Raw genomic sequence first — 13,633 nt, forward strand, 5'->3', positions numbered from 1 at the left:
CACCCTTGGCACTGCGGCCGGCCAGATCGTTCTTGGCTGCAGGCAGCGGTCCTGTGTGAGGTCGGATGGTTAGCAGTGCCCCTGGCCTCCCCCCGCAGATGCCTCAGCGGCCCTGCTAGACGCTCCTGAGAGCAGGGGCTATGCAAGGGGGCGCCTCCTCCCCACCCCCTGCGTCTGCGGGAGGGAGAGGGCGGTGAGGGTCCTGCGTTACCCTTCACTGCACAGCCCTTGGCGTCTCTGAATGCATTGCGGCTTCAAAGAAAGGAAATCGCGTTGAGAATTGGAAGTTAGAGAGGAACAAGTTAAACCGAGGCGGGCAGCTCCTCCGGCTGCCCCGAGGGCGGGGAGGGAGGAGACCCAGGCCCGGCGTCCACGGAGGAGCCGGTACAGGGTCGCCGTGCGGAAAAGGCGAGCGAGGGAAGGGAGGAGGAGGCGAGCCCCGCGCAGCACGAGGCTGACCCCTCGGTCCGGTAGGCGTCCCTCGCGCGGAGGGGCCACACCATTGGGGTGCGCAAGGCGGATGGAGCGGCCGGCGAGGGTGCAGCCGCTTCCCAGCCCCTGGCGCACTAAGGTTCCCCTCGAGGTTGACCCAGAGGCCACTGCTTTCCAAGCCTGTATTTTCTGATTGCTTTTCTGCTGTAATTCCTCCTGTGTTTCCACTAAACTGTTTCTAACTGGTTACTGCTTTGTCTCAGCCTAAGTTCCTGTCAGCATGGCAATTTCACTCATTTTGGGGAAAATATTATTTCCACAAATTGAAATCAATAAAAGTTTTAAAAGAAAAAATGTTTAGAATGCATGTTCAAGATGTCAACCAAAAAAAAATACATAGACTTGTATATGGGAAAAAAACAACCTCACCTGTGAGAGTTTAGGCAATAAAGACAAATGGCCAAGGTGTGTTGCTTGGCAGAATAAAAATGCAAGGGTGGACTCAAAGCACAGGCAACAAAGCAAAACCAGAGGAATGGGGCTATAGCAAACTGAGAAGTTTCTGCATGGCGAAAGCAAAGTTAACAGATGAAGAGACAGCCAACAGAACGGGAGAAAGTATTTGCAAACCATGCATCTAATAAAGGATTAGAATATATAGGGAGCTCAGGGAATTCAATAACAAATAATCAGTTAAGAAATACGCAAAGGATCTGAATAAGCATTTTTTAAAGATTTATTGATGGGGCCGGCGCTGTGGCATAGTGGGTAAAGCTGCCGCCTGCAGTGCCACGGGTGCTGGTTGGAGTCCTGGCTGCTCCATTTCTCATCCAGCTCTCTGCTATGGCCTGGGGAAGCAGTCAATGATGGAAAAAAAATATTTATTTATTTATTTGAAAGGCAGCATTACAGAGAGTGAGGGAGAGGCAAAAAGACACACACAGAGAAAATCTTCCATCCACTGGTTTGCTCCCCAAATGGCCGCAGCAGCCAGAGCTGGGCCGATTCAGAGCCAGGAGCCAGGAACTTCTTCCAGGTCTCCCACGAGGGTGCAGGGTCCCAAGGACTTGGGCCATCTTCCACTGCTTTCTCAGGCCATAGCAGAGAGTTGGATTGGAAGTAGAGCAGCCAGCACCCAAACTGGCATCCATATGGGATGCCGGCACTGCAGGTGGTGGCTTAACCCACTGCACCACAGCACCAGCCCCTGTAAACACTTTTCAAAAGAAGAAAAATAAATGGCCAACAAACACATGAAAAAAAAAATGCTTGGTATCACCAGTTATCAGAGAAATGCAAATAAAAACTATAGTGAAGTATCCTCTCGCTCCAGTTAGAACGGCTATCATCCAAAAGTCAAAAAATAGCAAATGCTGGTGAGGAGGTGGAGGACAGGGAGCACTCGCATGCTGCCGGTGGGCATGGAAGTACAGACAGCGTGGAAAGTGGCACGGATGTGCCTCAAAAAGCTAAAAACAGGTCTACCGTGAGACCCACCTCTCCTGCTTCCGGGAATACAGCCAAAGGAAATTAAGCCAGCACATGCAAGAGATAGCTGCACTCCCATATTTATTGCAGTCCAATCCACAATGGCAAAGATATGCAATCAACCAACATACCCATCAACCGATGCCTGGATAAAGAAAATGTGGCATGTATACACCATGGACTATTACTCAGCCATAAAAAAGAGAGTGAAATCCTGGCATCTGCAAGAAAATGGATGCAACTGAGTTTACTATGCTAAGTGAACTAAGCACAGAAAAGCAAACTGTTTTCTCCTGTATTTAGAAGTGTGTGTGTATATGGCATAATATGGCACCCACATTTTAATACTATGTACATATGCACACATAGTATACACATGTGTGGTCCCATATGATTTGGTTCATATCTAGGGATATTTTTGTCACTGAGTCATACTCCTGACATAATAACTTTTCTCACTTTATGATCCTGGCAATAAATCCATGACATAGTAATATCCCTGTTTTCAAGAAAAACAGTATGTATACTTTACATATGAGGTTAAAAATTGTTAAGTCTATGGGTACTCACTGCACTCTTCTTTATATTTTTCTGTACTATTTGAAATATTTTAAAACAAAAAAAGGCAAAAAGACGAAAAGTATGGCAGTGCATCTCCAGTGGTCGGTCCAAGGGCTGAGTTTCAGTTTTGCATGGATTTTGGTTTTAGTACTTTTGCATGTATTTTGATGAAGACCTCTTTTCTTTGGCAAATGATACTCACTTCTATTTACAGAAGTGTGGTAGAATGAGAAGGCCATGCCAAGATGGCATGCACCTGCTGGCAAGCCAGCCTCAGTTACTCAGGAATGACTTTGGAAACCCCCTGGGACACCCCACGGGAAACCACCTGGCAGTGGAGCCTGCCTGGCAACAGGCTGTGATTGGTTAGGGCATAAACCGCCCCTTGACTGGATTGGCTGCCTCAGCTATATAAGCTGCTGTACCAACTGAAATAAACGAGTCTGCCGGCTGCTCACCTCTGGCCTGCTTTCATCTGGCTCCCGGGGTCTGTGTGGTACCTTCATGCCTCTTGCCCCCACCACATTCCTCTCAGAATGAATCCACAGCAACATGGAAGGAATATAGTTTCATTTTTAAATAATTTCTTCAGCAAGTCAATTTAAAGAAAAATAAGTCACTCATTGGGGTGGGTAGGCTGAGGGTATGACAACACATACCAAGGCTGTGGGCTGAGGCCACAGTGGGACACTGCTGTGTGCTGGTGCCCAGGTCGGGGGTTGCAGGAAGAGACCCCAACAAAGGTGTGCTTCTTTCAGGGAGAGCTGCACCATGCTCACCTGCCCTGCCCATCCACACCTGGAGGGTCGCAGACTGACCGTTCCCCTACCCTAGCAAGCTCTCATCTGTGTTCATCCCCTTACCTGGTCTTTCTCTTAATTCAGGTCAAAAGTCGCCTCCTGGCCACCCTGAAGGGGTCATCTTCAGTGCCACCTCCCAGCGTGTGGCTTCTGGCTGCCGAGCACCCTGGGATTGCTGTTGCCTGTTTGTTCTGTTGGCTGATTCCTTCGCGAGCCCGTGATTCCCGAGAGGCAGGAGCTCCGTTTGTTGGCTGTTGCACCTGCAGAGCCCAACCCAAGACCTGGACCACACTGAGCTCCAAATATTTGTTAAACTGAGTGTTCTAGTTGATATGTCTCCCTTCCCATTTGAGCCCTTCCCTCACCCCCACTTGTATCAGTAGCCAAGGAGAAGACAGACACCAGGGAAGTCTTCAGTTCAGCATCAAACACATTTATTTCACTTTTATTGAGTATACAAGAACAGAGAGCACACGCATACAGCACGGGGCACTGAGGTGGGGAGCGTGGGACGAGAGGGGAGAGAGGGGCGTGAGTAGAAAGGAACAGGACAGCATCGCAGTTGGCTGGTAAGGTGCTTCTGGGAAAAAAAAAATGACTTAAGAGTGATGTTGCTCATGCAGTTTCAGGCCAGTCTTGGAATGTGCTTGCAGGACTCAAAAACAAACCGACCTTGGCACGCGCTGTACCCTCAGATGGAGACGATCCGGAGAAAGCAAAGTAAGAGGAGACGAAGATCTCTAAGGCGGCAGAGTGGAAAAAGACCCTGGAGGAAACCTGGCTTGCTTTGCTCATCCTGCAGGTGGGGAAACTGAGGCAGAAAGGGAGGCGGGGGCGAGCCCATATCACGAGGCGAGCCAGGGGCTGAACCAAGGCGCTCACCCAGAGCTCCCGGTGGTGCTCGGGGACTTTTTCCACTGTGCCACATGGCCTCTGGGCAGAGAGGCGGCACAGAGAGACTGAGAAATGTGAAAAAGTGAAAAGGAAAAGTAGGTTGAAGACAGACGAGACGAACATCTGTATTCTCTATGGAGAGGAGCCAGTGGCCCAGATTCCAGCTTTGCAGGTCTCCTCCTCCCCGGAGGCGCTGCCTGCCTCCAGCCTCACTGTGGGAGGAAGGTCAGCGCATGCGTCTGTGGGCTGCATACCTCCCCAGACCCTGGCGGCCCACAAGCTATGCCCTAAGCCCCACCCCCAGGGGCTGGGGGCAGGTGCAAAGGCCAGAACAAGGACCTGCCCTCTGAGTGGTGCCCTGTGTGCTCAGGACATCCGGTTCTTGCAGAAGTGGGTACCCGAGGCAAATTCTGAGTGGCCCAGAAAGAGCGGGCCTCTCGCGCTGAGAAGGGCAGGCAGGAGGTTCTGTGGCTTCTGCACCAGGTTTGTGACTAGAGCCTGGTGCACAGGAAGTGGGCTCTGCGCCCAGCGGGGCTTGGAGCGGCCCACGGCTCTCTGCTGTCTTGAGAGCCCCATTTGCATGCAGAGATCAAATGCTCTTCTAGTTTCTCGCCCGACCGAGGTCTGTGCTGGGCAAGTGATGGGCAAGCCAAGAGGGTTTCTGTGGCCTGGGCCCTCTGGGGGCATCCCGGACACTGACCGGTAGATCAGAAAGTGGGAGGTGCTTTTAGGTGGGCCAGCCAGGACTGGGGACGGAGGTGTGGCTCCGGTGGCTTCCTGTGCCCCTCCCCTCTCTTCACACTTTCTCCTTCGGTCAAGAACAGGGCTGGCCCACGGGGCTCTCTGCAGACACCGGCTGAGCGACTGCATCCGACCCTTAGCAGCGGTGACTGAGAAAGTAAGGTGTCCCCAGAAGGGGCAGGGCGGAGCTCAGGGAAGTGACTCTCCCCAAGGGCCCCAGTGGTCTCAGGGCAGGGCTCAGAGCTCGACCTGACTGGGAGGTCCCCAAAGCCAAGGTCTCACACCAAGTGGGAGGTACCCAGCTGCGGGCCTTTCCCTTTCACCTTCCTTGCTCTGGGGCAGGGGAGGTGCCTCGGCCTCTTTAGCAAGGCTGCTTCAACCCAGACCCCCGAGCCGAGGGGGAGAGAAGACAACGGCCTGGTGAAAGCCAGCATCTTCTACCAAGGCCAAGGGCTCTGTCTCCCTTAGGATACAGAGTTAGTCATCACAGCGTGGTCAGGGGAGCCCAAGACATGTGGCAAACAAAAACAGAGAGAGAGAGAGAGAGAGAGAGAGAGAGAGAGAGGACTGAAGAGCAAGGCAAGCCCTCTAGGGAGGTAGGAGGACCGAGCCAGGGGACGTCTGCCGTGGGGACCCCAGCGGCAGGACCCAACGGCTGAGCACAGGCCAGGTCCTGGCGGCTACCGCGGGGGGAGAAGGCGTGTCGGCCTGCATGTTCGGGACTACATCTCCGGGACTTCCTTCTTGCCAAGCCCTCACCTCTCCGTCTGGAGTGCCCACCCTCCCCACCAATCAACCAGTTACAAACACCACACACAGGATCACTATGCCGGTCTGGTCGGGGCAGCCCACTACGCCCGGGGCGGGGGGCCGGCCGGCGAGATCTAGGAACCTTGGCTACATCAATCACAGTTAGGTAATGGTAACTTTAAAATGTCAGCGTCATACTCACCAGTACTGTTTATGTTACTAGTCGCCTCCTGTTATATGTAATCTACATATCGTGAAAGCACACCCATCTCTGCTGGGCCCAGCACCCTCACCGGGGACGGTGGACAGTGTCCGCGTCCCCTGCCCCCACGGCCTCGTGCGCCTGCTCCCACTCGCTCTCCTTTTTCTCTTCCAAGTGAGAGTCATTTGTGGTCATCTGTGGTCCTCGGCAGGACCAGGACCCAGTGGGGCAGGTGGGGTGGGGAGAGGGGTGCGATGGGGGTGGGGGGGGAGCCGAGACAGAAGATGACAAGAGGGGAAAGGGGTGTGGAAGAGAGGAAGGTGGGTTCTGTGGCCCAGGGCCCACACCCAGAAAATAACACCCCAGTGCTCCTGCCCGCCTCCTTCCTGAGGGGGGGGCTTTCCTTCCTCTCTGGGACAACGCCTGACTGCGTGCCTTGCTGCACGAGTGTTCTCCTTTGCATGTGCGTGGGCGCCCGCCGGACGCTGCGATCTTGTCCCCCACTCCCGCTGGGGCGCGCAGCACCAGGGCAGGTGTGGGGTGCTTCTACAATCACCGTGGTCCGGCTTGCTTTTGTCACTCAGCGGGGAGGGCGGGGTGGGCTGGGGGTTGGGTACGAGATACGGTGGTCTGTCGTGATGTTTTGTTTTGTTTTTCCTGGAAAAAAAAATTCCCGCCAATTCTTCAATGCGTCTGCAAAGGAAATGTAGGTGTTCAGATGTTGGCTGTGGCGGCCGGCGACGGCGGTGGCAGCGCCAGCAGCAGCACGCGGACGCGGTGTTTCCTGTATATATATCTATATCTCTATATATCTCTATATATATGCTTTTTCCTTCCCAGTCTCTCATCAGTGACAGTACGCGCAGCTGGGACGTGGGTGTCGCATTGGAGAATCCAGAATGAAGGCCCCTTCTTAATGGTTCTCTGGTTTGGCTTGGACCAGAAATGCGGCGTCTCCTCACGGAGGTCAGGATTCCTGGGCGCCCAAGACAAGGGGGCGGGGGTGCAAAGGAAGGAGGGGAACAAGAACAGTTAGTCAGCGGCCGTGCTGGGCCCTGGGCCCGGAGAGGGAGTGTGCGGGGCGGGTGAGAGCTGACCCGCGTCTAACCCTGCTCTTCCGTTTCCGCAAGGCCGAAAGGCCCTGTGACGCCGCGCGAGGTCCCCCTCCTTTGCTCGCTCCTCCTAGCTTCTCTCAGCACTGGGGGTGTTTAGTCAACACTGCTGATGCTCCTTTCTCATTTGCTCTCTCTAGGGGCCTGCTGTGTCCTGGAGGCGAATCCCCAGCCGGCAGTGTTTAAATACAGAAGCCGCAGCCTGCATTCCAGCCCGGGTTTGTGGGCTGTCTCTGTAGAATCAGTGTCATTAGAATATCCAGACATCAAAGCAATGCAATTCCTATCAAGTACCAATGATACTTTCCACAGAACTAGAAGGAAATTCTACTAAAATGTGTCTGGAATCACAAAAGACCCCGAAGAGCCACCGTAATCTTCAACAAGAACAAAGTGGGACTGACTTCAAAATATAATGTACAGCTTTAGTAAAGAAAATACCAAGGTATTAGCAAAACAAACAGACACAGAGGCCAGTGGGACAGACCTGGAAGAATCCATGCACCTATAGCCAACTGATCTTTGACAAAGGTGTGAAGAACAGAGATGGGAAAAAGGATGGTCTTGGGGCCAGTTCTATTGCATAGTGGACATCCCATATGGGTCCCAGCTGCTCCACTTCCAATCCAGGAATCCAGAAAAAAGCAGTGGAAGATGGCCCAAGTACTTGGACCCCTGCCACCCTATAGAAGACCTGGAAGAAGCTCTTGGCTCCTTGCTTTGGCCTGGCCCAGCCCTGGCTATTTGCAGCCATCTGGGGAGTGAAGCAGCAGATGGAAGATCTTTCTCTGTCTCTCCCTCTCTCTTTGTAACTCTGGCTTTCAAATAATAAATAAATTTTAAAAAAAGAGGAAAAGAAAAAGGATGGTCTTTTCAATGAATAGGGCTGGGAAAATTGGATAGTCACATGTAGGAAAATGAAATTAGAAGCCCTATCTTTCACCATGTACAAAAATCAACTCAAAATGGACTAAAGACTTAAATGTAAGACCTGAAATTACGAGGAGAAAACATATGCAAAAATTCTTCAGGACACTGGAACAGGCAAGAGGTTTTTGGATCAGACTCCCAAAGCATAGGAAACAAAACCAAAGATAGGTAAATGGAGTTTCATCCAACTGATGAAGCCTCTGCACAGTGAAGCAAGCAATCAGCAAAGTAAAAGCACAGCCTACAGGATGGGGGGAATATTTGCAAGCTATATATGCGGCTTATATATGTTAATAACCCAAATATATAAGGAACTCAGCTCAACAGCAAAAGCTTTCCCTAAATAATCCATTAGAGATGAGTAATAGCTCTAAATATGTATTTTTTCAGTTGGAGATCTACCAACGCTCAGTAAGTACATGAAAAAATGCTATCACTAACCATCAAAGAAATGCAAATCAAAACCACAATGAGACATCACCTCTTTCTAGTTGAAATTGCTATTGTTAAAAAATAACAGGGACTGGTGAGGATGTGGAGAAAGGGGAACCCTTGCACCCTGTCGGTGGGAATGTAAATTAGCACAGATGTGGGAAATACTACGGACGTTCCTCCAAAAATTAAAAACAGGAGTACCAGGTGATCCAGCAATCCTACTGCTGGGTACAAACCCGAAGGAAATGAAATCAGTTTATGGATGAGGCAGGTGCACTCCCATGCTTACTGCAGCACTGCTCACAACCGTGAGACCCGGATAGAGCCTGAGAGTTGGTCGTTGGAGGGCGGATAAAGAAAAAAAACATGGCACATTTACACAGTGGAATACTATGCAGCCGTGAAAGGTGACCTTGTCGTCTGCAGCAACATGGACAGAACAAAAGCTAGTTCTGCTAACTGCCGCGAGTCAGGCACAGACAGGCAAGCACCACGTGATCTCACTCATACATGGAACCTAAAAGAGCTGATCCCATCACCTGTAGAAGCTGAGAGGCAATGGTGGTTACCCACGGGCTGGGGAGGAGAGGGAAGGGAAAACTCGATCAGAGTATTCAGTTATATTAGATGGGAGAAAAAGTTCTGTTCTGTTGCATGGTGGGATGATTACAGATGGTGATAAGGAACTGTATATTTAAAAAAAAAAAAACAAGTAGAAGAAACAATTTTGTATGTTTTCACCATAAAGAAATGATAAATGTTTGAGGATACAGGTACATTTAGCCTGATCTAAGTGTTGCACAATGTATACATGTGTCAAAACATCCCATGGCATCCCATAAAGACCTACAATGTTTATGTATCAGCTGAAAAATTTGCAACGAAAATTAAAAATAAAAACCCTACTCTGTGGCTTGTTCATTCGACAATCCTGGGCGAGTTTCATAATCCCATTGTGCCTCTGCTACTTCCTCTAGCACGGGTCCCGCTGATGCCGGATAAGGAGAGGTCAAAGCAAGGGCCCAGCCTACAGGAAGTGCCGGGCCAGTGCTGGCTGGCTGACTCCTGCTGCTGCTGTGCACACAGTACGTGCCCTGACCTCCTTGAGGGCAACGGCCGACTTTTGCCTGCCACTGTCTTTCCAGTGCCCAGTGCTGTCCTTGGCTCAAAGCCACTACTCAAAGCCATTAGGTGCACGGGACATCACTCCTGCCTTCTGCCACTCACATGCGACCAGGAGCTAATGGACTCATAGAACTCTGCTCCTTCTTGGCTCACTTGACATCTGGGGAAACAGACTCCGAGTGTTTGGTGGCAGAACCAAGACTAGAATCTGAGATCCCCGGGGCCGGTGCTGTGGTGTAGTGGGTTCAGCCTCTGCCTGCAGTGCCAGCATCCCATGTGGAGTTGGAGTCCCGGCTGCTCCACTTCTGATTCAGCTCCCTGCTGGTGTGCCTGGGAAAGCAGTGGAGGATGGCCCAGGTTGTTGGGCCCTGATAGCCACATGCGAAGCCTGGATGAGGCTCGTGGCTCCTGACTTTGGCCTGGCCCAGCCACAGCCATTGTGGCCATCTTGGGGAGTGAACCAGCAAATAGAAGACCTCTCTATCTGTCTCTCCCACTCTCTGTCTGTATCTCTGCCTTTCAAATATTCAGAAAAAAAAAAAAAAAAAAGAAAAAGAAAAAGAAACCACAGGAGGCCACTAATCCTTTGAGATCAGGGGATTCCTTCCTTTAAAAAAAAGGCCAGCACCGAGGCTCAATAGGCTAATCCTCTGCTTGCGGCGCCGGCACACCGGGTTCTAGTCCCAGTCAGGGCGCCAGATTCTGTCCCGGTTGCCCCTCTTCCAGGCCAGCTCTCTGCTGTGGCCCGAGAGTGCAGTGGAGGATGGCCCAGGTCCTTGGGCCCTGCACCCCATGGGAGACCAGGAGAGGCACCTGGCTCCTGGCTTCGGATCAGCGCAGTGCGCCGGCCGCAGTGGCCATTGGAGGGTAAACCAATGGTAAGGAAGACCTTTCTCCCTGTTTCTCTCTCTCTCACTGTCCACTCTGCCTGTCAGAAAAAAAAAAAAAAAAAAAAAAAAAAGCGATCCAAGATCCAAGATCCTGTCCTGGGACACAGACCCTTTTTTCCCTGTGGAATCAAACACCTCAGGGGAAGGGAGCTCCAGGCGTCTGCACAGGCGCCGCTCGCTGGCAGCGTCTGTAAGAGACAGGTCCCCACTGCAGGCGGCGGGCCGGGGAGAAGCCGGAGCAGAAGCCGCACGTCCGGCCAGCAAGGCTGCAGGACAGAGAAGGCTCCGGCCTTTCCACAGGGAGGAAGGCCCGGAGCCCACTGGAGCCGGAACAGATGTTTCTGGGGGATTCCGGGTGGCAAGAGAGGATGAAGAGCAGCGAGACAGCAAACAGCCTCGCGGGTTGTGGCAGAAGTGCGCGGCCTGACTTCCTCGAGGCCCTCATCAGCAACTAATTATTACGGCGGCTCCAGTTTACCGACCAACTCCATTTCAAAGCTGAGGAAGCTGGCCAGCGCCGCGGCTCACTAGGCTAATCCTCCGCCTAGCGGCGCCGGCACACCGGGTTCTAGTCCTGGTCAGGGTGCCAGATTCTGTCCTGGTTGCCCCTCTTCCAGGCCAGCTCTCTGCTGTGGCCCAGGAGTGCAGTGGAGGATGGCCCAAGTGCTTGGGTCCTGCACCCCATGGGAGACCAGGATAAGTACCTGGCTCCTGCCTTCGGATCAGCGCGGTGTGCCGGCCGCGGCGGCCATTGGAGGGTGAACCAACAGCAAAGGAAGACCTTTCTCTCTGTCTCTCTCACTGTCCACTCTGCCTGTCAAAAAAAAAAAAAAAAAAAAAAAAAAGGCAGGAAGCTGGGGCCCGGAGGGGATCTTCTAGGCACACAGCTACCAAGGCGTTTCTGGCTGCAAAGCTAGGGTGTGCTCCTTTTTTTTTTTTTTTTCCCTAAGGATTTATTTACTTATTTATTTATTTGGGAAGTCAGAATTACACAGAGAGATGTTCCACCTGCTGGTTCACTCCCCAAATGGCCGCAGCGTGGCTGGGGCTGGGCCAGGCCAAAGCCAAGAGTCAGAAGCTTCCTCTGGGTCTCCCATGTGGGTGCGGGGGCCCAAGCACTTGAGCCACCCTCTGCCACTTTCCCAAGCACTTCCTCAGGAATCTGGGTCAGAAGTGGAGCAGCTGGGACGTGAACCGGCACCCACTTTGGATGCCAGCGTTGCAGGTGGAGGTTTAACCCACTGTGCCAGGACAGAGCCGGAGGGAGAGAGAGAGAGAGAGGGTGTCTGGTGGTGCGTGGAGAGACGGCATCAAAGAGCTGAAGAGAGGTGAGTGTCGCTCCCCCTCTTCGTGGAGGAACGACACAGGACCCTGTGCTGTTCTTTTGTCTGCTCGGCCCTCCCCGGGTTTGCTGCTGGTTCTTCCCGGGTTGGCTACCATCCCTTCCACCTCCGTGGAAGGGCGGTTCCCCCTGCCACTTTCCCCACTTCCGCGGGGGAGCGGCACACCGCCGGCCGGCTCTCTCGGGGGCTGCTCAGGTGTTCCTTCAGATAGATGTCCCTGGTGCATGTTGTCTCTCTCCTCCTTTATAGTCCTCTTCCACCAATCCCAACTCTGCTACCCACACGCCGAGTACGCTGCTCTCCTCCAATCAGGAGTAGTTCCTGCTGTTTATTGGTTGAACTGGAGGCAGCTGTGTAGAAGTTGTTTCCTCCTCTCCCAGCGCCATATTGTGGGAGAGCAGATGCATAGAATAAGTCTTAATTCCAGTAACTTAGTCTAGTCCGAGTTGCTCCCCACAGGTGAGAAGGAGGGAACGGGGCTGCAGAGGGAGCCGCAGGGTGGGCAGACGGGACAGCCTCCCCAGCCGCAGAGGGGTGGACACGATGTGGGAGCCGGGACCACAGCTCGGCTGGGCCAGGGCACTGTGAAGGCCAGAGTCTGGGGGCTGTGATTACTCCGGGAAAGACGAGGAGGTGTGAGACAGGGAAGGGAGCAGAGACAAGAGACACAGAGCAGGCGCCCGGGAAAGCCCAAGAAGAACTGAACGGAAGGGGGCAGCGGGCGTGCTCCTCTCTCCATGTTGCAAATGGGGAAGTAGCAGGACAGACACTGGCCCAGGGTCGCGCATGGTCAGTGCCATGGCTACAGGGCTGCTCCCTCGATTCCCCACACAGAGCTCCTGGCACCCAGGCCTCCATCACCTGGCTGCCCAGGAACACCCTAAGGACCCAGCTTCACAGGAAGTTCCTCTGGCAACACGGGCCCCAGGTCCTCTCTGGATCAGACTTGACAGCAAGGGCCCACTGCCCCGGAGACACGGCCTGGCAAGCAGCCTAGCCTCTCCCGCTCTGAGTTTTGGGGAAGAAACAGCAAGAAAACTTAGGTGGCCGAGGGGGCAGAAGTGGCCATCCATCCCTTGCTTGAAAATCTGACGAGGGCTGGGAGGCAGGTTCTGCCTGTGGCCGTCTCACGCCTCTAGGGCAGCACCGCCCAACAGAAATAGAACGTGAGCCACAGAGGGAGTTCCAGAGGTTCTAGAGAATAGATGCTCTAGAAAACATCTCCTATGTTTCCTAGGTATTCCTAAACTTTCTAGCTACATCAAAAAATTCAATTTATATTGAATTTTAATTTATTGGAAACACTAAAAAGAAACAGAATAAGTTTTTTTTTTTTTTTTTTTTTTGACAGGCAGTTAGACAGTGAGAGAGAGACAGAGAGAAAGGTCTTCCTTTTCCATTGGTTCACCCCCCAGATGGCTGCCATGGCCGGTGCGCTGTACCGATCCGAAGCCAGGAGCCAGGTGCTTCCTCCTGGTCTCCCATGCAGGTGCAGGGGGGCCCAAGGACCTGGGCCATCCTCCACTGCACTCCCAGGCCACAGCAGAGAGCTGGACTGGAAGAGGAGCAACTGGGACAGAACCCAGCGCCCCAACCAGGACTAGAACCCGGGGTGCCAGCGCCGCAGGTGGAGGATTAGCCAAGTGAGCCACGGCACCTGGCCAGAATAAGTTTTAATACTATGTTTCACTTAACCCAATATATGCATTAGTGTTTCTGTTGAGGGAGGGGCATGGGATGGGAGCTGGAAGGGGCCAGAAGACCCAAGCTCCGGTCCTGCCCATCCCTGGGTCTCAGATTCCACAGCTGCACACTAGGGGGCTCGCTGTTACTCCAGACCACTCCCATAGTCCACAGTCTCTCGCTTCGCTGCCCTTTCCCACCTGGCCCTGGCGCTGGGCACCGTAGAGCACCCGCCTGTATTTCCTCC

The 13,633-nt window shown here is 52.9% G+C and overlaps 1 protein-coding gene across 29 annotated transcripts in view; it reads right to left on the reverse strand.

Annotated features, from left to right (window-relative positions):
* Positions 1-3,693: 3,693 nt before the first annotated feature.
* Positions 3,694-13,633, reverse strand: part of EPB41L1 (erythrocyte membrane protein band 4.1 like 1) — a 127,101-nt gene continuing 117,161 nt past the window's right edge. For all 29 annotated transcript variants that reach the window (XM_089308036.1, XM_089308035.1, XM_089308034.1 and 26 more), the window contains one exon: positions 3,694-6,844. In XM_089308036.1, coding sequence (XP_089164162.1) covers positions 6,836-6,844 — 9 coding nt within the window. In that variant the 3' untranslated portion in view covers positions 3,694-6,835. The remainder of the gene's footprint in view (positions 6,845-13,633) is intronic.

The sequence above is a fragment of the Oryctolagus cuniculus genome, chromosome 11 (genome assembly GCF_051225735.1).
Source record: "Oryctolagus cuniculus isolate XC-2025 breed Fujian yellow rabbit chromosome 11, ASM5122573v1, whole genome shotgun sequence".
NCBI classification, from domain to species: Eukaryota; Metazoa; Chordata; class Mammalia; order Lagomorpha; family Leporidae; genus Oryctolagus; species Oryctolagus cuniculus.